The sequence below is a fragment of the Pristiophorus japonicus genome, chromosome 16, assembly GCF_044704955.1.
Source record: "Pristiophorus japonicus isolate sPriJap1 chromosome 16, sPriJap1.hap1, whole genome shotgun sequence".
NCBI classification, from domain to species: domain Eukaryota; kingdom Metazoa; phylum Chordata; class Chondrichthyes; family Pristiophoridae; genus Pristiophorus; species Pristiophorus japonicus.
The window spans coordinates 121522131-121549525 of NC_091992.1; the positions used below are offsets into that span (position 1 = coordinate 121522131).

Below are 27395 nucleotides of genomic sequence, written 5' to 3' on the forward strand. Positions count from 1 at the left end.
CGGTCTCCAATTGCCAAGCGGAACATGCGGTCCAAATCATTAAACAAGGCACGCTCAGGATTCAAGGACCCTCCCTTCATTGCCGCTTATCGCGCCTCCTGCTGGCCTATAGGTCCCGACCGCACTCGCTCACGGGGGTCCCGCCGGCTGAGCTACTTATGAAACGAACACTCAAAACTCGGTTGTCCCTCATTCACCCAGTCCTGACCGACATAGTTGAGGGCAAGAGCCAGTCCCAAAACGAGTACCATGACCGAAATTCAAGGGGGAGATGTATAGAAATAAATGACTCCGTATTTGTCCTCAATCACGCCGTGGGGCCCAAATGGCTTGAGGGTACTGTAATAGACAAAGTGGGGAATAGGGTCATCGTGGTTAAACTTAACAATGGGCAGATATGCCGTAAGCATCTGGACCAAGTCAAAAAAAGGTTCAGCATGGACATTGGGGAACCTGAGGAAAATCATGAGATAATGCTCACACCACCGCCAGTGAATGAGCAACAAGAACATTCAGCAGCATGCACAGTCCCGGCGGTCAGCCCGGAAAGGCCGGAATCACCACAGGTGACAGACACTCACGCCAAGGCTCAACAACCAGAACCACGAGGGAGCGTAGACCACCTGAAAGACTTAACCTATGATCCCAATAAGACTTTGGGGGGGGGGGGGGAAGGTAATGTCATGTATGTAACCTCTATGTAACGCCACTGCAATACTGTATATACTTAAGTAATGCACACCTTGACCACAGGAGATAAACTTGTGGGAGACACTCCTTACCTGGTCATCCAGGTATATAAAGGGAGGTCCCACGCAGGGTCATCACTTCTTGGTCCTGTGAATAAAGGTTCAGGTCATAGAGTGACCTTGTGCATAGAATGTGCCTCATATGGGTTTTGTACCATTGAGCAAGGACATTACATTCTCAGCGACGAGAGTCGAGGTGCTCAGCGCCCTCCTGGATGCTCTTCTTCCATTTTGGGTGGTCTTGGGCCAGGGATTCCCAGGTGCTGGTGGGGATTTTGCACTTTATCAAAGAAGCTTTGAGGGTATCTTTGAAACGTTTCCTCTGCCCACCTGGGGCATGCTTGCCGTGTAGGAATTCCGAGTAGAGCGATTGCTTAGGGAGTCTCGTGTTGGGCATGCGGACGATGTGGCTCGCCCAACGGAGCTGGTCGAATGCAGTCAGTGCTTCGATGCTGGGGATGTTGGCCTGAGCAAGAATACTGACGTTGGTGCGTCTATCCTCCCAGTGGATTTGCAGGATCTTGCGGAGGCAGTGTTGGTACTTGTCCAGTGCTTTGAGATGGTCCACGGCAGACAAAAAGGCAGTCAAAAAGCAGGAAACGATAGACCAGTTAGCCTAACATCTGTAGTTGGGAAAATGTTGGAGTCCATTATTAAAGAAGCAGAAATAGGACATTTGGAAAAGCAAAATTTGGTCAACAAAGTCAGCATGGATTTATGATGGGGAAGTCATGTTTGACAAATTTGCTGGAATTCTTTGAGGATGTAACGAACAGGGTGGATAAAGGGGAACCAGTGGATTTGATGTATTTGGACTTCCAAAAGGCATTTGACAAGGTGCCACACAAAAGGTTACTGCACAAGATAAAAGTTCACAGGGTTGAGGATAATATATTAGCATGGATAGAAAATTGGCTGACAAACAGAAAACAGAGTCGGGATAAATGGTTCATTCTCTGGTTGGCAATCAGTAACGAGTGGGGTGCTGCAGGGATCAATGCTGGGACCTCAACTATTTACAATCTATATTAACGACTTGGAAGAGGGGACTGAGTGTAACGTAGCCAAGTTTGCTGACGATACAAAGATGGGACGAAGGGCAATGTGTGAGGAAGACATAAAGAGGCGGCAGGAGGACATAGATAGGCTAAGTGAGTGGCAAGAACTTGGCAGATGGAGTATAATTTTGGAAAGTGTGAGGTCATGCACTTTGGCAGAAAAAATCAAAGAGCAAGTTATTATTTAAATGGAGAAAGATTGCAAAGTGCTGCAGTACAGTTGGACCTGGGGGTACTTGTGCATGAAACACAAAAGGATAGTATGCAGGTACAGCAAGTGATCAGGAAGGCCAATGGAATCTTGGCTTTTATTGCAAAGGGAATGGAGTATAAAAGCAGGGACGTCTTGTTACAGCTGTACAGGGTATTGGTGAGGCCACACCTGGGATACTGCGTGCAGTTTTGGTTTCCATATTTACGAAAGGATATACTTGCTGTGGAGGCAGTTCAGAGAAGGTTCACTAGGTTGATCCCGGTGATGAGGGGGTTGACTTATGAGGAAAGGTTGAGTAAGTTGGGCTTCTACTCATTGGAATTCAGAAGAATGAGAGGTGATCTTATATAAACATATAAGATTATGAGGGGGCTTGACAAGGTGGATGCAGAGAGGATGTTTCCACTGATAGGGGAGACCAGAACTAAAGGGCATGATCTTAGAATAAGGGGCCGCCCATTTAAATCAGAAATGAAGAGAAATTTCTTCTCAGAGGGTTGTGAATCTGTGGAATTCGCTGCCTCAGAGAGCTGTGGAAGCTGGGACATTAAATAAATTTAAGACCGAAATAGTTTCGAGCGATGGGGGCATGAGGAGTTATGGGGAGCGGGCGGGTAAGTGGAGCTGAATCCATGATCAGATCAGCCATGATCTTATTGAATGGCGGAGCAGGCTCGAGGGGCCTTATGACCTACTCCTGCTCCTATTTCTTATGTTCTTATGTCTCTGAGCCATATAGGAGGGGGGTGGAGGGGGTGAGGGGTATCACTACTGCCCTGTAAACCATAAGCTTGGTGCCAAATTTGAGGCCCTGGTCTTCAAACACTCGCTTCCTCAGGCGACCGAAGGCTGCGCTGGTGTTAGACCTCGTCATCGATGTCTGCCCTTGCTGATAGTAGACTTCTGAGGTATGGAAAATTGTCTAAGGCCTCCCGTAGATTTTGATGACCAGAGGGCAGTGCTTTGTGGTGTTGTCAGGTTGGTGGAGGACCTTTGTCTTACGGATGTTTAGCATAAGGCCCATGCTTTCATACGCCTCGGTGAAGGTTTTGACGATGGCTTGGATTTCGGCCTCTGAGTGTGCGCAGACGCAAGCGTCGTCCGCGTACTGTAGTTCGATGACAGAGGTTGGGACGACCTTGGATCGAGCCTGGAGGCGGCAAAGGTTGAAAGATTCCCAATGGTTCTATAGTTTAGTTCCACTCCAGCGAGGAGCTTATTGAGCGTGAAATAGAGCATTGCAGCGAGGAAGATTGAGAAAAGCGTTGGTGCGAAGACGCAGCCTTGCTTAACTCTGGTCTGGATGTGGATTGGGTGTGTGGTGGATCTGTTGGTCAGGATCACGGCTTGCATGTCATCGTGGAGCAGGCGGAGGATGGTGAGTAACTTTTGGGCGCAGCCGAAACGGAGGATGACGCTCCATAGTCCTTCACGGTTGACGGTGTCAAAGGCCTTTGAGAGGTCAAAGAAGGCCATGTACAAGGGTTGATGCTGTTCCCTGCATTTCTCTTGAGGTTGACGTGCGGTAAAGATAATGTCTGTTGTACCGTTCAGTGGACGGAATCCGCATTGCGACTCTGGGAGGAGCTCTTCAGCCACAGGGAGAAGACGACTGAGGAGGATTCTTGCAATGACTTTCCCAGTGGCCGACAGCAGGGAGATTCCTCTATAGTTACCGCAGTTGGACTTGTCCCCATTTTTGAAGGTGGTCACAATTACGGCATCTCATGAGATCTCCTGGCATGCTCTCCTCCTTCCAGATAAGAGAGATAAGGTCATGCATTCATGCCAATAGTGCTTCTCTGCCATACATTAGTGCCTTGGCGGGGATTTCATCTGCTCCTGAGGCCTTGCGGTTCTTGAGCTGACGGATAGCGTTTTCTCGCTGAGATGGTGGCAGGTATGCTGAGGGATGGAGTCAAGGACACTCGTGTCGAAGGCAGAGTCTCGATTAAGGAAATCTTCTAAATGCTCCTTCTAGCGGGCCCTGACTGCCTCGGTATCCAGCAGTGGGGTGGGGCCTTGGGTGCTTGGGCATTAGGTGCACTTGACTGTGCTGAAGAAACCTTGCACATCGTGGTTGTCAGCCAACAGCTGGATCTCCAGTGCTTTTTACACCCACCAACCATTCTTTATGTCATGGGTTTTTTGTTGGACCTCGGCCTTCAGCTGCCTGTCGAGCTGCTTTGTTGCTCCCGAATTGGATTGCTGCTTTTGTACTCCATCCCTCTAGCAATGAAGGCCAACATTCCATTCACCTTCCTGATTACCTGCTGCACCTGCAAACTAACTTTTTGGGATGGCCACACTAGTCTGAAAACGCCCGATCTCGTCTGATTTTGGAAGCTAAGCAGAGTCAGGCCTGGTTAGTACTTGGATGGGAGACTGCCTGGGAATACCAGGTGCAGTAGGCTTAGCAGCTTCCCTAATGGTCTAGTGGTTAGGATTCGGCGCTCTTACCGCCGCGGCCCGGGTTCGATTCCCGGTCAGGGAACATTGTATTTGCGGTGCTTCAAATTGCAATGCTGTTCTTGAACAAGTTTGCAGCTCACCTCGCTGGTTCTAAAAGAGTTTCATGCACAAGGACCCCCAGGTCCCTCTGCACCGCAGCATGTTGTAATTTCTCCCCATTCAAATAATATTCCCTTTTACTGTTTTTTTTCCCCAAGGTGGATGACCTCACACTTTCCGACATTGTATTCCATCTGCCAAACCTTAGCCCATTCGCTTAACCTATCTAAATCTCTTTGTAGCTTCTCTGTGTCCTCTACACAACCCGCTTTCCCACTAATCTTTGTGTCATCTGCAAATTTTGTTACACTACACTCTGTCCCCTCTTCCAGGTCATCTATGTATATTGTAAACAGTTGTGGTCCCAGCACCAATCCCTGTGGCACACCACTAACCACCGATTTCCAACCCGAAAAGGACCCATTTATCCCGACTCTCTGCTTTCTGTTCGCTTATCCCGAAGGGGGTGTCTCTGAGACGGCCCATCAGCTCATTCTTGATGTCGAAGCCAACTCCATGAAGGTGGCGTTCTTCTGATTTGCCTTTCCAGAAGAAGATGTAACTACCACCTTGTTCTTTGAGCTGGCCTTCCCCTGCTCGCCAGGTCTCATTTAGGGCGGCAATGTCAACGTCGAAGTGTCTGCGCTCCTGGGCAACAATAGCTGTGCAGCGTTCCAGTCTGTCGCTGTTGGGGTTGTCCATGAGGGTCCTGACGTTCCAGGTCCTGAGCTTCATTTTGAAGGGTGGAAGATGCCTGTGCGTGAGTTCTTTTAACGTGTGGCGGCCGTTGCACACTGGCTACCACACGAGCTTAGCAGAGCAAGGTCTTGGTCCAGTGGCAAGGGGGTCCGAGATGACTGGAGACCAGGCTCTACTGCATGGGCCTAGTTGCCTATGGTGGAATGTGAGCCGTAAATTCGACACTGGACAGCACCTTTAGCAAAGATGGTGGGAGATCTGAGGTGTGATGAGGAGTGGGGATGAGGGACGCTCCATTTTAGCTTCTTGAGAGGTCGTGAGAGAAGTCAGAGTGGTCGCTGCCATTACCTGCGCCACGTGCTCGTGGCCATTACCCGCGCCACGTGCCCGACAGTGGCTCCACCGCAGCTCCTCCAGCTGCTTTCGCCTCCACAGATTGGGCTGCCGGCCGAAGGGACTCCGGGGTCAGCGCTGAGGCCAGCTCTGAGTTGCCGAAGGGTCTCCGGGGCCAGAATTAAACCTGCCAAAGGGACTCCAGGGCTGGTGTTGAAACGGCCGAAGGGATTCTGAAGGATGCTGCCAGATCGAGAGAACAGAGTTCAGGGGAGGACAGAGTTCAGTGGGAGGTGTTATGTATTTAATCCTTGGCAACCTGTATAACACCATCATCAGAGGGCCTACCTGTTGGAGTCCCAAGGGATCCCAACACCCCTGGGAGCACTGTATATAAGCAGGCCACCCATGCCGCACCTGCACTCTGGAGTCTTATTAAAGGAGCTAAGGTCATACTTACTCATTGTTCACAGTACTCAGTTTCATCCTTTATTATGAGCTTATCAATTGGTGACGAGATAACGAACAACTGCGCGAAAATGCAAACAACAGTTGGTATCCTGGAGAAATTCTCAGAAGGGGACGATTGGGAGGCCTTCGTGGAGAGACTCGACCAATACTTCGTGGCCAATGAACTGGAAGAGGACGAGAACGCTGCCAAACGAAGGGCAATCCTCCTTACCGTCTGTGGGGCAACAACCTATGGCCTCATGAAGAATCTTCTAGCTCCGGTAAAACCCACAACTAAATCCTATGAAAAATTGTGTACGCTGGTCCGGGAGCACCTAAATCCTAAAGAAAGCGTTTTGATGGCGAGGTATCGGTTCTACATGTGTCAACGGTCGGAGGGCCAGGAAGTGGCGAGCTACGTTGCCGAATTAAGGTGCCTTGCAGGACATTGCGAATTTGATGGATTCCTAGAACAATTGCTGAGAGACTTTTTTGTGCTTAGCATTGGCCATGAGGTAATCCTTTGCAAACTATTGACTGTTGAAACTCCTAATCGGAGCAAAGCCATAACGATAGCCCAGGCATTTATGTCCACCAGCGACAACACCAAACAAATTTTGCAGCATAAAGAGGTTTCGGCCAGTACTGTGCTCAAAATAACATCGTTTTCAAGCAGTAATATACATGTACACACTGGCTGCTGCATGACCTCAGTTAACCCAGAGTGCGCCGTCAATCATTAATGTGAGGCAGTTAACACCCTGTTGGCGTTGTGGAGGTGATAATCGGACGCATCAATGCCGCTTCAAGCACTATGCATGCAACAGCTGCAGAACAATGGGACACTTCCAGCAAATGTGCAGGTGAGCTGCAAACCAGCACGTTGCAGAGGAAGATCGATCCACTGTGGATCAGGCTGAATTGGAGACTCAAACCGAGGGGGCAGAAGTGTATGGGGTACACACCTTCACCACGAAATGTCCACCAATAATGCTGAGAGTTGAACTGAACGGAATTCCAGTATCCATGGAACTGAACACGGGTGCGAGTCAGTCCATAATGAGCAAAAAGGCCTTCGACAGGCTGAGGTGCAACAAGGCACCCAGGCCCAAGCTCAGCCCCATTCACACCAAGCTAAGAACTTATACTAAGGAACTGATCCCTGTAATTGGCAGTGCAGAAGTCAAAGTCTCCTATGATGGAGCAGTGCACGAACTCCCATTGTGGATTGTGCCAGGGGATAGCCCCACACTGTTTGGCAGAAGCTGGCTGGGGAAAATCCGCTGGAACTGGGACGACATCCGAATGCTTTCGTCCGTCGATGACGCCTCATGTGCCCAGGTTCTGAGCAGATTTCCATCGTTATTTGAGCCAGGCATTGGAAGCTTCTCGAGGGTAAAAGTGCAAATCCATTTGGTTTCTGGTACGTGACCCATCCACCACAAGGCACGGGCGGTACCATATATGCTGCGTGAGAAAGTGGAAATTGAGCTTAACAGGCTGCAGCGAGAAGGCATCATCGCGCCGGTGGAATTCAACGAGTGGGCTAGTCCGATTGTCCCGATACTTACAGAGGACGGCACGGTTAGAATTTGTGGGGACTATAAAGTAACGATTAACTGTTTTTCGCTACAGGACCAGTACCCGCTATCCAAGGCAGACGACCTATTTGCAATCCTGGCTGGAGGGTCTCGCTCTACATGACGCTGGAGCTGGAGGAATCTTCAAAAGGCCTCACCTGTATCAACACGCACAAAGGTCTGTTTATCTATAACAGCTGCCCGTTCGGGATTCGGTCGGCTGCGGCAATTTTCCAGCGGAACATGGAAAGCCTGCTAAAGTCGGTCCCTCGCACCGTAGTTTTCCAGGACGACACTGGTTACAGATCGGGACACCATTGAGCACTTGAAGAATCTGGAAGAGGTTCTTAGTTGGTTGGATCGCGTGGGATTCAGGTTCAAACGCTCGAAGTGTGTTTTCCTGGCGCCGGAGGTTGAGTTCTTGGGAAGAAGAATCACAGCAGATGGCATCAGACCCACCAACGCCAAGATGGAGGCCATCAAGAACAGAATGTGACGGAGCTGCGGTCGTTCCTGGGATTCCTCAACTATTTCGGTAATTTCCAACCCGGGTTAAGGACCTTTCTAGAACCGCTAAATGTGCTACTGCGCAAGGGAGACGACTGGGTATGGGGGAATTCACAAAAGGCTGCCTTTGAGAAATCCAGAAATCTGTTGTGTTCAAACAAACTGCTTGTCCTGTATAACCCATGTAAACGATTAGTGCTATCTTGCGATGTGTCATCATACGGGGTCGGGTGTCTGTTAAAACAGGCTAACAAATCGGGGATTTTGCAACCGGTCGCTTATGCGTTCAGGAGTCTGTCCAAGGCCGAAAGGGCTGACAGCATGATTGAAAAAGAGGCTCTGACGTGTGTTTACGGGGTGAAAAAAATGCACCAATACTTGTTTGGCCTCAAGTTTGATCTTGAAACTGACAACAAGCCGCACATATCGCTATTCTCTGAGAGCAAAGGGATTAACACCAATGCCCCTGCCCGCATCCAAAGATGGCCGCTCACGCTGTCGACATACAACTATGTAATCCGCCACAGACCGGGCAAAGAGAACTGCGCAGATGCTCTCAGTCGGCTACCATTGCCCACCACTGGGGTGGAAGTGGCACAGCCTGCGGACTTTTTCATGGTAATGGATGCATTCGAAAACAAAATGTCACCCATTACGGCCCACCGGATGAGGATCTGGACCAGCTAGGATCCTTTACTGTCCTTGGTAAAAAAAACTATGTCTTCCATTGGAGTTGGTCCAGCGCCCAGCGGAGATGCAGGAGCGATTAAGCCGTTCCACAGGCACAAAGACGAAATGTCCTTGCAGGCGGACTGTCTGTTGTGGGGTAATCACGTGGTCTTGCCCAAGAAAGGCAGAGAAACGTTCATTTGTGACCTACACAGCACCCACCCAGGCATTATAATGATGAAAGCCAAAGCCAGATCCCATGTGTCATGGCCCGGCATCAACTCAGATTTAGAGTCATGCGTGCGCCAGTGCAACATTTGCTTTCAGCTGAGTAATGCACCCAGAGAGGCACCGCTAAGTTTGTGGTCATGGCCCTCCAAACCGTGGTCGAGGATCCACGTGGAGTATGCGGGCCCATTTCTAGGCAAAATGTTCTTGGTCTTCGTGGATGCTTATTCAAAATAGATTGAATGTGTAATAATCTCTGTAAGCATGTTGAACGGCGACCATCGAAAGCCTACGAGCCATGTTTGCCACACACGGCCTGCCTGATGTCCTAGTCAGCGACAATGGGCCGTGTTTCACCAGTGCTGAATTCAAGGAATTCATGACCCGTAATGGGATCAAGCACGTCACATCTGCCCCATTCAAGCCAGCATCCAACGGCCAGGCAGAACGGGCAGTTCAGACCATCAAACAAAGCTTGAAACTCGTGTCGGAAGGCTCTCTGCAGACCCGGCTGTCCCGAGTGCTGCTCAGCTACTGCACCAGACCCCACTTGCTCACCGGGGTTCCCCAGCCGAGCTACTCATGAAAAGGGCGCTCAAAACAAGGCTCTCTCTTGTCCACCCTGATCTCCATGATCACCTGGAGGGCAGGTGGAATCAACAAAGTATGTACCATGACCGCGCAAATTTGTCATGTGATATTGAGGTCAATGATCCTGTGTTTGTACTCAATTATGGACATGGTCCCAAATAACTCGCTGGCACGGTGGTAGCCAAAGAAGGGAGTAGGATGTTTCAGGTCAAATTGGCCAATGGACTAATGTGCAGAAAACATTTGGACTAAATCAAATTGCGGTTCACCAACAGCTACGAACAACCCAAAGAAGACACCACTAACTTTGACCCTCCAGCACACACACAAGTGGCAACCGACATCATCTTTGACCATGAAGCCGAACTCACCATCCGCAGCAGCCCGGCAAGGCTGGCTGCCCAGCAGCCCAGTGAAGAACTAACCAACTCACCCACACCCACATTTGTACCGAGACGATCGACAAGGGAGCGAAAAGCCTCAGATCGTCTCACCCTGTAAATAAGTGTACTGAGGGAGTGATATGTATTTAACTTTTGGCAACCTGTATCACACCACCACCAGAAGGCCGACCTGTTGGAGTCCCAAGGTGCCCAGGAAAGAATTCAGACCTGGGGGATTTGTTCCAAATCCTCGGAATCCGGAGAGGGAGTGAGTTCCAGGAGCACTGGAGAGGTCCAAGAGGCTCTTGGTGCTGCGGAGAGGCCCGATAGGTGGGCTCAGGTTATTGTCCGTGCAGCACGGGTTTGTGCTTTGGGGGTGGGAAATGCACTCATGATTAGGGTCAGGAGGGAACTTAAGCTTAAACTTAAATGGTGGTGAGGAAGAGAACGGGGGAGAGAAGGTGTAGGATGGCTTTGGATGGCCACGGGTAAAGATGTTCAGCGGAGCTCCCTAGGGAGTTGCCATCCCGGGCACCATCTTGCAATAGGAGCGAGGTATTCCAACAATAGCATCCCTCCTTTGTCTAATTTGGGGTTGCAGGAATTCCACATCAGTCCCAAAGAAGTTAGATGCTGTTCCTTATGTTGCAATGACTATTTCAGTCACTCTATAAATAGCCTGCTTAGCCCATTAACTATATGCAGCCCATTAAATAAGGAATTTGCTTTTTGCCTGGAGGCTCTCTCCAGTACTGAATCAGTTTAGTGGAAATGTACCTGGGGAAGAGAAAAAAATCTCGTAAGTTAATGTAGAAAATCAATTATTTTATTCTACACTGAAAGAAAAAGCAAATACAAATCAAGCTCTTTAATTTTGACTTTGCAGAGTCTGCAATAGAAATAATCAAGTTGAATTTTGCTCTCTTTGTCGCAGTATCAAGGAGAATTATTATAATTTCCCATAGGATTTAAGATTTTCATAAGATTCAAGCATTCTTGTCATATGCTCGGAGCCACAGCAAATGCCATGGCTTTGTCACTGAACCAAGGAGAACCAGATCTAATTTGTTACGGGCAAATCGTGTTTGACTAATTTGATTGCGTTTTTTGATGAGGTAACAGATAGGGTGGATGAAGGCATTGCAGGTAATGTATATATGGACTTTCTGCTGTTTTTGATATACATTAATGACATGGACTGGGTGGGGTTACAGGTAACAATTTCTAAATTTGCAGATGACACAAAACTTGGAAGTGCAGTAAACAGTTAGGAAGGTAGTAATCGACTTCGGAAGGACATAAATCGGTTGGACTGGGCAGACACAGCAGATGAAATTCAACACAGAATTGGTAGGAAGAATGAGGAGAGACAATACATGCTAAATGGTACAATTTTAAAGGTACAAGAAGAGACTTGGGGGTGCACATGCACACATTTTTTAAAGTGGCAGGACAGAGTAACAAAGCAGTTAATTAGGCATATGGGATCCTGGGTTTTATAGATAGAGGCACGAGGAAAAAAGCCAGGAAGTTACGCTAAACCTATATATAAGCATTAATTTGGCCCCAGCTGGAGTATTGTATCCAATTCTGGGCACCACAATTGTGGAAGGTGTGAAGGATTTGGAGATGCTGCAGAAGAAATTGATCAGACTGGTTCCATAGATGAGGGATTACAGTTATGTGGATAAATTGGAGAAGCTGGGGTTGTTTTCCTTAGAGCAGAGAAGGATACGAGGAGATTTGATAGAAGTGTTTACAATCATGGAGGGTTTAGATAGAGAAATTGTTTCCGATGGTTGATGGGTCGATAACCAGAAGTGACAAAAGGAAAACCCTTTTTATACAATGAGTGGTTAGGTTTGGAATGCACTGCCTAATTGGGTAGTGGATACAGATTCAATAGTAGCCTTAAAAAGGTAATTGGATAAATACTTAAAGGAGAAAAAAATTGCAGGGATATGGAGAAAGAGCGGGGGGAATGGGACGAACTGGAATGCTCTTCGAAAGAATCGGCTCAGATTCGATGGGCCTCCCTATGATTCTAATTAGGGCTGATGCTGGAATTCTTGACCATAGTCCCTACAGAAGTGGCTCTGGGCCAATACTACGCAACACTATTCATGATGTCACAATACAATGACTCAATTGGATTGACCTATTCCCCGATATCAAAATAAGTCAGTTATTCTGAGATGGAATGGATTTGGTGTCTGTAGAACTTATTAATGCAGCAATGGAATTACCATAGTTGGCAGTGTCAGCTTCTAAATGTTTAAATAACATGAGAAAATGTTGCTAGAGAGACACCTTGAAAGGAACATGAGGAGGTGCTTAATTCCTATGGTATGCAGAGAATGCATAATGTGTTTGAATAGTAAAAAGTTATTCAAAATATAGGGTGTACAAACATAACATGAAATATATTATTTGTAGTTGTGCTGTGATATGCACTTTGAGTTCGAGTAATTAAGATAATCAACCAATAATTGTGCCATGCTGTATATTTGAAATCGATACCCAGTGACAGTGGTAGGCTAGCTACATTATGATTGTTTTTTTTAAAATTCCAGCTCACTCATTCAAGTAGATGGTGCCGTTTTACATGCTATTGAATCTGTAGTCATTGATTGGACACATCAAGCGAAAGATGTATTAAACAAGGATTCTGCACAATCTTTGCTGGATGGCTTAAACCCTCTGCCTAGAGAAGAGATGGATTTCTGGGACTTAAGACTGAAGGATCTAAAATGTCTTAATGAACAGGTGATCATAAATTTCACATTTAAAATAAGGCAGTAAATCGATCAGAAACCTCACATTTTATTAGTTACAAATTTTTCAGAGCCCTGTAAAGACTTGCAACATTAGTACTTTAGGATGCTGAATATGATTAAGACACCCTTATAAAATGTTAATAGGATCAACCCAACCCCAATCTGCCTACAAATATGAATATCAACATCAATTTGCCATAAAGGTTTAATGACCTGACCAAGTAAAGAGGTTACATTCATTTTGCATTGATGTTGATTTTCACATTCCTTGCGGTACCCCACTAGTCACTGCCTGCCATTCTGAAAAGGACCCGTTTATTCCCACTCTTTGCTTCCTGTCTGCCAACCAGTTCTCCATCCACGTCACTACATTACCCCCAATCCCATGTGCCTTAATTTTGCACACTAATCTCTTGTGTGGGACCTTGTCAAAAGCCTTTTGAAAGTCCAAAAATACCACATCCACTGGTTCTCCCTTATCCACTCTACTAGTTACATCCTCAAAAAACAGTGACCATAACATGATTGAATTCAATATTAGGTTTGAGAGGGAGAAGAGTGAGTCTCAAACCAAGGTTTTAAGTCTAAATAAATTTAAGTAAGGCTGACTTTGACATGAAAAGGTAAAAATTAACCGCAGTAGAATGGGCAGAACTGTTAAGGTGTTCAGAGAAGTATTTAGTACAACACAAGATCTGTACATATCCCGAAAGGGCAAGAACTCTACTTGTGTAATTAAATAACCTTGGTCAACAAAACATTGATGAGTTAGTATAAAATTAAAAGAAAGGGCTTATACAAAGAGATCATGAAGGAAATTGTGCGTGGAGACAGAAGACGTGGGTATGATTCTTAATGAATACTTTGCATCTGTTTTCACAAAAGAGAGTGGCGATGCACACTTTGCAATGAGAGAGGGGGAGTGTGAAATATTAGACGAGATAAACATAGTGAGAGAAGAAGTATTAAGGGGCTTAGCAGCTTTGAAAGTGGATAAATCCCCAGGCCTGGATGAAATGTATCCCAGGTTGTTAAGACGAGCAAAAGAGGAAATAGCAGAGGCTCTGACCATCATTATCCAGTCCTCTCTGGCTACAGGTGTGGTGTCAGAGGACTGGAGGACTACTAATGTTGTACTTTTGTTTAAAAAGGGAGAAAGGGATAGACCGAGTAATAACAAGCCAGTTAGCCTAACCTCAGTGGTGGGAAAATTATTGGTAAAAATAAAAAGAAAGACATGGATTAATCAAGGACAGTCAGCATGGATTTGTTAAGGGAAGATCGTGTCTGACTAACTTGATTGAATTTTTTGAGGAGGTAACCAGGAGGGTCGATGAGGGCAGTGCGTATGATGTAGTGTATATGAATTTTAGCAAAGCTTTTGATAAAGTTCAACATGGCAAACTGGTCACAAAAATAAAAGCCCATGGGATCCAGGGCAAAGTGGCAAGTTGGATCCAAAATTGGCTCAGAGGCAGGAAGCTAAGGATAATGGTTGATAGATGTTTTTGTGACTGGAAGGCTGTATCCAGTGGGGTTCTGCAGGGCTCAGTGCTGGGTCTTACAGGGCTCAGCGCTTGGTCCCATGCTTTTTGACGTACATATCAAGGACTTGGACTTGAATGTTGGGGGTATGATTAAGAAGTTTTCACATGACACTAAAATAGGTTGTGTGGTTGGTAATGAAGAAGAAAGCTGCGGACTGCAGGAAGATATCAACGTACTGGTCAGGTGGGCAGAACAGTGGCAAATGGAATTCAATCCGGATAAGTGTGAGGTAATGCATTTGGGGAGGTCCAACAAGGCAAGGGGATACACATTAAATGGTATGACAATGAAAAGTGTAGCGGTACAAAGAGAGCTTGGAGTGCAGGTCCACAGATCCCTGAAGGTAGCAGGCCAGGTAGATAAGGTGGTTAAAAAGGCATATGGAATACTTGCCTTTATTAGTCGAGGCATGGAATACAAGAGCAAGGACGTTATGCTTTGAACTATACAAAACACTGGTTAGACCGCAGCTGGAGTACTGTGTGCGTTACAGGAAAGATGTGATTGCACTGGAAAGGGTGCAGGGGAATTTTACAAGAATGTTGCGTGGATTGGTGAATTTTGGCTGAGGTTTGGAGATGCTGGGTTTGATTTCTTTGGAACAGAGGAGGCTGAGGGGAGACCTGATTGAGGTGTATAAAATTATGAGGGGCCTGGAAAGAATGGATAGGAAGGACCTGTTTCCTTTGGCAGAGTGGTCAACAACCAGGGGGCATAGATTTAAAGTAATTGGGGGGAGGTATCTTGAAGACATGAGGGGAAATTTCTTTACCCAGAGGGTGGGGGGGGGGGGGGGCACTGGAACTCACTGCCTGAAAGGGTGCTAGAGGCAGAAAGCCTCATCACATTTAAAAAATACTTGGATGTGCACTTAAAGTGCCGTAACCTACGGACCAAGAGCTAGAAAATGGGATTAGGTTGAATAGCTCTTAGTCGGCCGGCGTGGAAACGATGGGCCGAAATGGCCTCCTTCATGCTGTAAATTTCTACGATTCTATGAAATGCAAAAATAGTGGAGATCCCATGGACTGGGAGAGATATAGAGAACAGCAAAGGGATACGAAGAAAGTAGGAAGAGCTGCAAAAAAAGAAAACACTTGCGAGGAATATCAAGGACAGCGCTAAAGGTTATTACAAGTATATTAAGAGGAAGAAAGTGGCTAAGGGTAATCTGGTACCTTTAAAGCCAGATGCATGTGATACAGTAATTGAAAATAAGGAAATAGCAGACATTCTAAATAATTACTTTTTAGGATGCAACTGCTGCTAACGAACCTAAGTAGTCGAGCATGCGTAGTTCAAGTGATTTTTGTTGTTGCTGGACTTCCCAAAATGAGGAATAAAGAAGCGGATTTGCGAAAATGATGCGCGTTTTTAATTCTGTTTGCATTCCTTTATAGGGCCATCCTAGACTGGGTGATGTGTAATGAGAAAGGACTAATTCGCAATCTTGTGCGAGGCCCCTTGGGGAAGAGTGACCATAACATGGTAGAATTCTTTATTAAGATGGAGAGTGACACAGTTAATTCAGAAACTAGGGCCCCAAGTTTCCACATGATTTGCTCCTGATTTTTCGGAGCAACTGGTGTAGAACGGAGTATCTTAGAAATCGGAATTCTCGTCATTTAGTTTGCTCCAGTTCTAGTCAGTTAGAACAGTTTCACTTTGGAACAGAATTTTTTTTTCAAAAGGGGGCGTGTCCGGCCACTTACGCCTGATTTCAAAGTTTCGTGAGTGAAAACTTACTCCAAACTAACTTAGAATGGAGTAAGTGAAGATTTTTGTACGCTCGAAAAAACCTTGTCTACACTTTGGAAAATCAGGCGTAGGTTACAAATCAGGCGTAGGGAATGGTGTGGGGGGGGGGGGTGGTTTAAAGGGAAGTTTACAAACATTAAACACTTCAGTTTTACAAATAAAGAGCCATCATCAATAATAAATGATAAATACATCAATAAATCAACCAACTAAGTTGGGTGGCAGTGTGAGCTGCGAGGAGGATGCTGTGAGGCTGCAGAGCGACTTGGATAGGTTAGGTGAGTGGGCAAATGCATGGCAGATGAAGTATAATGTGGATAAATGTGAGGTTATCCACTTTGGTGGTAAAAACAGAGAGACAGACTATTATCTGAATGGTGACAGATTAGGAAAAGGGGAGGTGCAAAGAGACCTGGGTGTCGTGGTACATCAGTCATTGAAGGTTGGCATGCAGGTGCAGCAGGCGGTTAAGAAAGCAAATGGCATGTTGGCCTTCATAGCAAGGGGATTTGAGTACAGGGGCAGGGAGGTGTTGCTACAGTTGTACAGGGCATTGGTGAGGCCACACCTGGAGTATTGTGTACAGTTTTGGTCTCCTAACCTGAGGAAGGACATTCTTGCTATTGAGGGAGTGCAGCGAAGGTTCACCAGACTGATTCCCGGAATGGCGGGACTGACCTATCAAGAAAGACTGGATCAACTGGGCTTGTATTCACTGGAGTTCAGAAGAATGAGAGGGGACCTCATAGAAACATTTAAAATTCTGACGGGGTTAGACAGGTTAGATGCAGGAAGAATGTTCCCAATGTTGGGGAAGTCCAGAACCAGAGGTCACAGTCTAAGGATAAGGGGTAAGCCATTTAGGACCGAGATGCGGAGGAACTTCTTCACCCAGAGAGTGGTGAACCTGTGGAATTCTCTACCACAGAAAGTTGTTGAGGCCAATTCACTAAATATATTCAAAAAGGAGTTAATGAGGTCCTTACTACTAGGGGGATCAAGGGGTATGGCGAGAAAGCAGGAATGGGGTACTGAAGTTGAATGTTCAGCCATGAACTCATTGAATGGCGGTGCAGGCTAGAAGGGCCGAATGGCCTACTCCTGAACCTATTTTCTATGTTTCTATGTTTCCAATAAATCAATCCAAAAAAATTAATAAGAAATAATTTTTTTTTTAAATCAATAAATAAAACATTTTCTACTTACCGACTGCAGCACCGGGAGCCATCCAACAGCGTGCTGGGATGCACCCCCCCCCCCCCAGTGTGTCTCTGTCAGTGTCTCTATCTCTCTGTCTGTCTGTGTGTCTCTCATTCTCTGTCTGTCAGTGTCAGTGTTTCTGACAGCGAGGAGAGGGGGAGGAGGAGGAGGGGGTAGAGGGAGGGAAGGGTGAGGAATGGGGGAGAGGGGGGAGGGGGGGAGTAGGGGGCAGGGGGGGAGAAGGGGATAAGGGGGAGAAAGGAGATGGGGGGGAAGGAGATGGGGGGGGAAGGAAGGAGATTGTGGGGGGGGGAGGAGATTTTGGGGGGGGAATGGGCCGGGCCCGATACTTCAGGCAGGGCCCGTCACCAGCACCAGATTTACAGGTAGGTGGCATTGGGTTGGGTCGGGGAGGTGGTGGGAGGGAGGTCGGTTCGGGTCGGGGGGAGGGAGAGGGAGGTTGGGTCGGGGGGAGGGAGGGAGAGGGAGGTCAGGTCGGGGGGAGGGAGATCAGGTCGGATCCAGGCGGGGGAGCGGGTGTCGGGGCGGGGTGGGGGGGGGAGGCGGGAGTCGGGGACGGGGGGAGTGGGAGTCGGGTTGGTGTCGGGTCTGGTCCGGAGGCGGCCGGGGCGGGGGGGGGGGCGGGAGTCGGGTCCGGGGGCGGGTGGTGGGGGGGGAGCGGGAGTCGGGTCGGTGTCCGGTCCGGTCCGGAGGATGGAAGCGGGAGTCGGGTCGGGTGGAAGCAGGAGCTGGCCGTGGGAGGAGCCTTATTCACGCAGCCCCAGTGAGGCCATTCGGCCAGGGCTAGGGGCTGCGTGCTTCGGCCCCTCCCACACAGTTTTGGGCGCCTGGAGCTACTGCACATGCACTGGAGCTACTGCACTGTAGCGCGCATGTGCAGAGGTCTCGGCACTGTTTTCAACGCAGGGACCTGGCTCCGCCCCCTACAGCTCCTGCTGCGCTGCGTCGAGGGCCAGAGGACCTGCAGGGAGGTGGAGAATCTGGAGGTTTTTTTTAGGCGCACTTTGTGGCGCGAGAAACGGGCGTCCAGGTCGGGACTGCGCCATTCTAGGCGCGGCTCGAAACTTGGGCCCTAGGGTCCTGAACTTAAGGAAAGGTAACTTCGATGGTTTGAGGCGTGAATTGGCTAGAATAGACTGGCAAATGATACTTAAAGGGTTGACGGTGGATAGGCAATGGCAACCATTTAAAGATCACATGGATGAACTTCAGCAATTGTACATCCCTGTCTGGAGTAAAAATAAAATGGGGAAGGTGGCTCAACCGTGGCTAACAAGGGAAATTAAGGATAGTGTTAAATCCAAGGAAGAGGCATATAAATTGGCCAGAAAAAGCAACAAACCTGAGGACTGAGAGAAATTTAGAATTCAGCAGAGGAGGACAAAGGGTTTAATTAAGAGGGGGAAAATAGAGTACGAGAAGAAGTTTGCCGAAAACATAAAAACTGACTGCAAAAGCTTCTATAGATATGTGAAGAGAAAAGATTAATGAAGACAAATGTAGGTCCCTTGTAGTCGGATTCAGGTGAATTTATAATGGGGAACAAAGAAATGGCAGACCAATTGAACAAATACTTTGGTTCTGTCTTCACGAAGGAAGACACAAATAACCTTCTGGAAGTACAAGGGGACTGAGGGTCTGGTGCGAAGGAGGAACTGAAGAATATCCTTATTAGGCGGGAAATTGTGTTAGGGAAATTGATGGGATTGAAGGCCGATAAATCCCCGGGGCCTGATAGTCTGCATCTCAGAGTACTTAAGGAAGTGGTCCGAGAAATAGTGGATGCATTGGTGATCATTTTCCAACAGTCTATCGACTCTGGATCAGTTCCTATGGCTGGAGGGTAGCTAATGTAACACCATTTTTTAAAAAGGGAGGGAGAGAGAAAGTGGGTAATTATAGATCGGTTAGCCTGACATCAGTAGTGGGAAAAATGTTGGAATCAATTATTAAGGATGAAATAGCAGCGCATTTGGAAAGCAGTGACAGGATCGGTCCAAGTCAGCATGGATTTATGAAAGGGAAATCATGCTTGACAAATCTTCTGGAATTTTTTGAGGATGTAACTCGGGAGAACCAGTGAATGTGGTGTATTTGGACTTTCAAAAGGCTTTTGACAAGGTCTCACACAAGAGATTGGTATGCAAAATCAAAGCACATGGTATTGGGGGTAATATACTGACGTAGATAGAGGACTGGTTGGCAGACAGGAAGCAGAGAGTCGGGAATAAACGGGTCCTTTTCAGAATGGCAGGCAGTGACTAGTGGAGTGCCGCAGGGCTCAGTGCTGGGACCCCAGCTCTTTACAATATACATTAATGATTTAGATGAAGGAATTGTGTGTAATATCTCCAAGTTTGCGGATGTGAGCTGTGAGGAGGACGCTAAGAGACTGCAGGGTGACTTGGACAGGTTAGGTGAGTGGGCAAATGCATGGCAGATGCAGTATAATGTGGATAAATGTGAGGTTATCCACTTTGGGGGAAAAAACACGAAGACAGAATATTATCTGAATGGCGGCAGATTAGGAAAAGGGGAGGTGCAACGAGACCTGGGTGTCATGGTTCATCAGTCATTGAAAGTTGGCATACAGGTACAGCAGACGGTGAAGAAGGCAAATGGTATGTTGGCCTTCATTTCTTGAGGATTTGAGTATAGGAGCAGAGAAGTCATACTGCAGTTGTACAGGGCCTTGGTGAGGCCTCACCTGGAATATTGTGTTCAGTTTTGGTCTCCTAATCTGAGGAAGGACGTTCTTGCTATTGAGGGAGTGCAGCGAAGGTTCACCAGACTGATTCCCGGGATGGCAGGACTGACATATGAGGAGAGACTGGATCAACTGGGCCTTTATACATTGGAGTTTAGAAGGATGAGAGGGGATCTCATAGAAACATATAAGATTCTGACGGGACGGGACAGGTTAGATGCGGGAAGAAGGTTTCCGATGTTGGGGAAGTCCAGAACCAGGGGACACAGTCTTAGGATAAGGGGTAGGCCATTTTGAGATGAGGAGAAACTTCTTCACTCAGAGAGTTGTTAACCTGTGTAATTCCCTGCCGCAGAGAGTTGTTGATGCCAGTTCATTGGATATATTCAAGAGGGAGTTAGATATGGCCCTTACAGCTAAGGGGATCAAGGGGTATGGAGAGAAAGCAGGATAGGGATACTGAGGGAATGATCAGCCATGATCTTATTGAATGGTGGTGCAGGCTCAAAGGGCCGAATGGCCTACTCCTGCACCTATTTTCTATGTTTCTATACTAAAATTATTTCCAACAAGGGAAAAACCACTAAAATAATGAGGATGTTTATCGAGCCGATTCAACGGGAATATTTTAATATTCGTTTTTCTCTTTCTTGCCTGCGTTTATTCTCAAATCGGAGTCTCCACAGAACTACAATAATAAGTAGATTTATTTCATGACCACCTCCTCAGGGAAAAATCCGCTATAAGACACTTTTAAATAACAAGGGTGTTTATCGAGATAATCCAAAGGGAATGTTTTAATATTCGTTTCTCTGTATTTGGGTAAATATGAGTTGACATTTATGCAGACCTCTGTCTGTTGTGAATGTTATTTTTAAAATTTGGGAATGTTTTTTTTTAATTTGGGACCTTCCGGTAGCTTCTGGTTCATTGTCAGGAGTCACTCTACTTTTTATTGGTCTTCACTGTAGTGGAAAAAGATACAGTACCAGTGATATGAGGAAACTAAAAGTCAATCATGGGGAGGAACTTAGTAGATTTAATATATTAAAAAAAATGGCAATGAAGGAAATAATGGGGCTAAAATTCTGGCCTCATAGTCCAAACGAAGTGCGCACGGACCCGGCGAGGCCTCGCACATGTCAGTTTTGGGGGCATGATGCGCATGCGCTGAAAACCAGCTTTTCCGATTTGTCAAGATTTCTCTTGGCAGATCCTCCGAATGCCCGGGAGAAGGACATTTGCGCCGGTGAGATTAGGCTATTTGCCCAACTCTTGCCCAGCGAATGTCCTTCAAACTCTTATGCCTGATAAAAGCAGATGCATAGCCTACTTTTACCAGCGTAAAAGTTTTAAAACCTATAAAAATTAAATTTAAATACACATTTTTATAGTTACCCTGTCCATTAAGTTTATTTTAAATCCTATTAAAATACATTTAAAAAAATTCCCCCAAATATTTATTTAACTTTAAATTCAATTAGTTTTAAATATATGAGGTGTTTTCTTTATTTATTATGTTGTGTTTCTTGTTTTAGGGGTTTATTCTCATTGATAGTAATGAGAAATTGTTAAAAATGGAATTCCCATCAATGAGAATACTCTAGTTGGTGGTCCAGGCCCACGTGACTCCAGCATTTTCATACTTACGGGGAAGTCATCTCCCTGTACGCTATGAAGGCCTCTGTCCGGAATCGAAGACGCCTCCGGAACCACTCGGTATTTTCGTTCGTCCGAAGGAGTCCTCTGACTGGAATTTTAGGCCCATTGAGACTGAAGATAGACAAATCTCCAGGACCTGATGATTTCCACCTCAGGGTATTAATGGATCTGGTGAGGAAATTGTAGATGCTTTAGTCATGATCTTCAAAAACTCTATTGATTCAGGAATTGTCCCTTTGGATTGGAAAATTGCGGATGTCAGTCCATTATTTAAGAAGGATGGGAGAGATAGAAACATAGAAATTTACCGCGCAAAAGGAGGCTATTTCGGCCCATCGTGTCTGCGCCTGCCAACAAAGAGCCGCCCTTCGTCAACAGCCCTAAAGGTTACATACATACAAACTCATGAACAATGATGGAAATGCAAAGAGCACCCAGCCCAACCAGTCCGTCCCACACCATTGCAACACCCCTTATACTAAAAACATCTACACTCCACCCCAACTGGAGCCATGTGATCTTCTGGGAGGGGCAAAAATCAGATAAAAACCCAGGTCAATTTAGGGAGAAAAAATCTGGGAAAATTCCTCTGACCCATCCAGGTGATCGAAACTATTCCAGGAGATCACCCTGGCCGTATTCTATTCCCTGCAGTACTTACCATTATATCTGCACCGACCAACAAAGGTCATCTAGTCTAATCCCAATTACCAGCTCTCGGTCCGTAACCCTGCAGGTTACAGCACTTTAAGTGCCCATCCAACCATCTCTTAAAAGTGGTGAGGGTTTCTGCATGCACCACTCTTCCAGGCAGTGAGCTCCAGATGCCCCACAACCCTCTGTGTAAAGAAGCCCCCCCCTCAAATCCTCTCTAAACCTTCCACCAACCACCTTAAAACTATGCCCCCTCGTAATAGACCCCTCCACCAATGGAAATAGACCCTTACTATCCACTATGTCCAGGCCCCTCAATATTTTGTACACCTCGATGAGGTCTCCTCTCAACCTCCTCTGTTCCAATGAGAACAAACCGAGCCTATCCAATCTGTCCTCATAACTAAGATTCTCCATTCAAGGCAGCATCCTAGTAAATCTCCTCTGCACCCTCTCTAGTGCAATCACGTCCTTCCTATAATACGGCGACCAAAACTGCACGCAGTACTCCAGCTGTGGCCTAACCAAAGTATTATACAATTTAAGCATAACCTCCCTGCTCTTATATTCTATGCCTTAGCCAATAAAGGCAAGCATTCCATGTGCCTTCTTAACCACCTTATCCACCTGGCCTGCTACTTTCAGGGATTTGTGGACAAGCACTCCAAGGTCCCTTTGTTTATCTACACTATTAAGTGGCCTACCGCTTAATGTGTATATCCTTTCCTTATTAGCCCTCCCAAAGTACATCACCTCACACTTCTCTGCATTAAATTCCATTTGCCACTGCTCTGCCCACCTGGCCAGTAGATTGATATCCTCCTGTAGCCCATGATGTTCCTCTTCATTATTAACCACACAGCCAATTTTAGTGTCGTCTGCAAACTTCTTAATCATACTTCCTATATTCAAATCTAAATCGTTGATATATACCACAAAAAGCAAGGGACCCAGTACTGAGCCCTGCGGAACTCCACTGGAAACATCCTTCCCGAAACAAAAACATCCATCAATCATTACCCTTTGCTTCCGACCTCCAAGCCAATTCTGGATTCAACTTGCCACTTTGCCCTGGATCCCATGGGCTTTAACCTTCATGACCAGTCTACTATGCAGGACCTTATCAAAAGCCTTGCTAAAGTCCATATATACTACATTGTACGCACTACCCTCATCGACCCTCTTGGTTACCTCCTCAAAAAATTCAATCAGATTAGTCATCACGATCTTTCCTTAACAAATCCATGCTGACTGTCCCTAATTAATCCTTGCCTTTCCAAATGCAGATTTATCCTGTCTTTCAGGATTTTTTCCAATAATTTTCCCACCACTGATGTTAGGTTGACAGGCCTGTAATTACTCAGCCTATGCCTTTTTCCCTTCTTAAACAAGGATACTATATTAGCAGTCCTCCAATCCTCCAGTTACATCCTCAAAATATTTTTGAAGATTTGTCGAGCATGATTTCCCTTTCATAAATCCATGCTGACTTGGACCGATCCTGTCACCGCTTTCCAAATGCGCTGCTATTACATCTTTAATAATTGATTCCAGCATTTTCCCCATTACCGATGTCGGGCTAACCGGTGTATAATTCCCTGTTTTCTCTCTCCCTTTTTTAAAAAGTGGGGTTACATTAGATACCCTCCAATCCATAGGAACTGATCCAGAGTCGATAGACTGTTGGAAATGATCACCAATGCATCCACTATTTCTAGGGCCACTTGCTTAAGTACTCTGGGATGCAGACTATAAGGCCCTGAGGATTTATCGGCCTTCAATCCAATCCATTTCCCTAACACCATTTCCTGGCTAATATGGATTTCCCTCAGTTCCCTCAGTTCCTCCTTCACGCTAGATCCTCGGCCCCCTAGTATTTTCGAGAGGTTATTCTTTTCTTCCTTAGTGAAGACAGAACCAAAGTATTTATTCAATTGGTTTGCCATTTCCTTGTTCCCCATTATGAATTCACCTGATTCTGACTCCAAGGGACCAACCTTAGTCTTCACTAATCTTTTTCTCTTCACATATCTATGGAAGCTTTTGCAGTCAGTTTTTATGTTCCTTGCAATCTTACTCTCATACTTTATTTTCCCCCTCCTAATTAAACCCTTAGTCCTCCTCTGCTGGCTCTTGCTCAGGATCGAATACAGTCCACGCACTTCTTCCTCGGATTGCGTATCCGGGTCCTCATCAACCACGTAATGAGCCGCACCATGCTTGCTTCGTTGTGGACACATCCTGTGAGGATGCCCCATTTTTGAACATCCATTGCATGTGTATTGTCTAAACTGACACTGATGAGGCCGATGATTGCCCCCACAACGCCAACAGAGTGAAATCTGGTTCGAACCAGTTGGCGGACTCTGAACAGCGACAGGTTTTGTGCAAGCAGCTCTGCCTGAAAATGACGCCATCTTGTTTACAGTACTTGCCGTGGAACTCCGACTTGTCGATGATATCTGCCTCATATTATCATCCGTCGTCATGCGTGCCAGGGCAGTCACGATGGCCTTTTTCAAATCCAGCGTCTCTGCAACCAACAGCTTCCTGAGGATCGCATCATGGATGATGCCTATCATGAAGACATCACACAGCATGTCTTCCAGCATGTTCCTGAACTTACACGGCTCAGCAAGACGTCGCAGGTCAGCGACAAATCCCGAGACGACCTGGCCCTCAGTACGAACATGCGAGTAGAAACGGTAGCGTGATATGATGATCCCCTCTTGTGGCTTTAGATGGTTACCCACCAATGTACAGAATTCCTTGTACCCTTTTTCCGCTGGACGTACAGGTGAGAGAAGATTCTTCATGAGGCCGTAAATTTTTGGACCACCAACGGTGAGGAGAACTGCCCTGCGCTTAATTGCGTAGGCCTCTGCCTCCAAGCAGTTGGCCACAAAATACTGATCCAGGCGGTCGACAAAATCTGCTCAATCCTCGCCCTCCACGAATCTCTGCAAGATTCGAAACGTGCCCATTGTAATGCGAAGGTTCTTAAATTACCTCATCGCCAATTGTAATGACTCAAGAGTCTGGTTACTGTAAAGTCACTCAGGTGCAACCTGATCCATCTTTATTCCAGCCCGAGAGTGCCTGCGTGACAAAGACAACCAGCTTATATACAGGTGACCAAGCACACATGCCACATGTGTACAGCCTGATGTTCTTTGACCGCAGCGCCCTCTGGTGTCTGGTGACCCCTAAGTATTAATGCATAACAGTCCCCATACCTTCCTGACTCGCAGTCACACCCTCACCATTGACTAACTTTAAAGTACTATTGAGCAAAGTGTGCAGGTAACTTTCTCCATCCCTGATGCATCGCAATGTCTGCAGCTCGTATTCCAGCTCAACAATTCTGAACCAAAAGTCCTCGAGCTGCAGACACTTACTACAGATGTGGTTGCTCAGGATGGTGATGCTCTCCACCAACTGCCACATGCTGCCGTTACGATGCAACATTTCTAACATTTTGTTAATTAGTTCAATCTTTGATCGAATTGATATTTTAGTTTTGTTTAATTATTTTATGTAATAAGTTATTTAGTAAGTGCTAGCAAGTTATGGTTTCTCAGCTCTTAATTTAACCCCCTTCCCTAACTTAGAAAGCAAATAAAAGCTGTAATACTCACCAACCAATCACCTATCTGGAATGCGCTACCACATGGAATAGTTGAAGCGAAAGCACAGTTGCATTTAAGGGGAAGCTAGATTAGAGCATGAGAGAGAAAGGAATAGAGGATATGCTGATCGGGTTAGATGAATCATCATCATAGGCAGTCCCTCGGAATCAAGGAAGACTTGCTTCCATTCGTAGCATGAGTTCTTAGGTGGCTGTACAGTCCAATACGAGAATCACAGACACTGTCACAGGTGGGACAAACAGTCGTCGAGGGAAGGGGTGGGTTGGATGGTTTGCCACACGCTCTTTCTGCTGCCTGCGCTTGATTTCTGCAGGCTCTCGACGAGACTCGAGGCGCTCCGCACCCTCCCGGTTGCACTTCCTCCACTTAGGGTGGTCTTTGGCCAGGGACTCCCAGGTGTCAGTGGGGATGTTGCACTTTATCAGGGAGGCTTTGAGGGTGTCCTTGTAATGTTTCCGCTGCCATCCTTTGGCTCGTTTGCCGTGAAGGAGTTCCGAGTAGAGCGCTTGCTGTGGGACTCTCGTGACTGGCATGCGAACTATGCAGCCTGCCCAGCGGATTGATCAAGTGTGGTCAGTGCTTCGATGCTGGGAATGTTGGCCTGGTCGAGGACGCTAATGTTGGTGTGTCTATCCTCCCAGAGGATTTGTAGGATCTTACGGAGACATCGTTGGTGGTATTTCTCCAGCGACTTGAGGTGTCTACTGTACATGGTCCATGTTTCCGAGCTATACAGGAGGGCGGGTATTACTACATCCCTGTAGACCATGAGCTTGGTGGCAGTTTTGAGGGACTGGTCTTCAAACACTCTTTTCCTCTGGCAGCCAAAGGCTGCACTGGCGCACTGGAGGTGGTGTTGGATCTCATCGTCAATGTCTGCTCTTATTGATAGGAGGCTCCCGAGATATGGGAAGTGGTCCACGTTGTCCAGGGCCATGCCGTGGATATTGATGACTGAGGACAGTGCTGTGCGGTAAGGACAGGCTCGTGGAGGACAATGGTCTTGCTTATAAGGCCCATGCTTTCGTACGCCTCAGTAAATACATCGACTATGTCCTGGAGTTCCGCCTCAGTATGTGCGCAGATGACAGAGGTTGGGGTGGTCTTGGGCTTGGCCTGTAGACGGCAAAGGTTGAACAGGTTCCCACTTGTTCTGTAGTTTAGTTCCACTCCAGCGGGGAACTTGTCGACTGTGAGGTGGAGCATGGCAGCAAGGAAGATTGAGAAGAGGGTTGGGGCGATGACGCACCCCTGCTTGACCCCGGTCCAGATGTGGATTGGGTCTGAGATGGATCCGTTAGAAAGGATCACGGCCTGCATGTTGTCGTGGAGCAGGCGGAGGATGGAGATGAACTTTTGGGGGCATCCAAAATGGAGGAGGACGCTCCATTGACCCTCGCGGTTGACAGTGTCAAAGGCCTTTGTAAGGTCGAAGAAGGCCAAGTA

The 27395-nt window shown here is 46.8% G+C and overlaps 1 protein-coding gene, 1 non-coding gene and 1 pseudogene across 2 annotated transcripts in view; all 3 read left to right on the forward strand.

Annotated features, from left to right (window-relative positions):
• LOC139226779 (dynein axonemal heavy chain 17-like) overlaps positions 1–27395 on the forward strand; it is a 1002254-nt gene that overhangs the window by 104445 nt on the left and 870414 nt on the right. The window contains exon 4 of the mRNA XM_070857781.1: positions 12546–12738. Coding sequence (XP_070713882.1) covers positions 12546–12738 — 193 coding nt within the window. The remainder of the gene's footprint in view (positions 1–12545; positions 12739–27395) is intronic.
• Positions 4317–4435, forward strand: LOC139227289 (5S ribosomal RNA; annotated as a pseudogene).
• trnak-cuu (transfer RNA lysine (anticodon CUU)) lies at positions 4444–4515 on the forward strand. Its single transcript has one exon. It is a non-coding gene; the product is annotated as a tRNA-Lys (tRNA).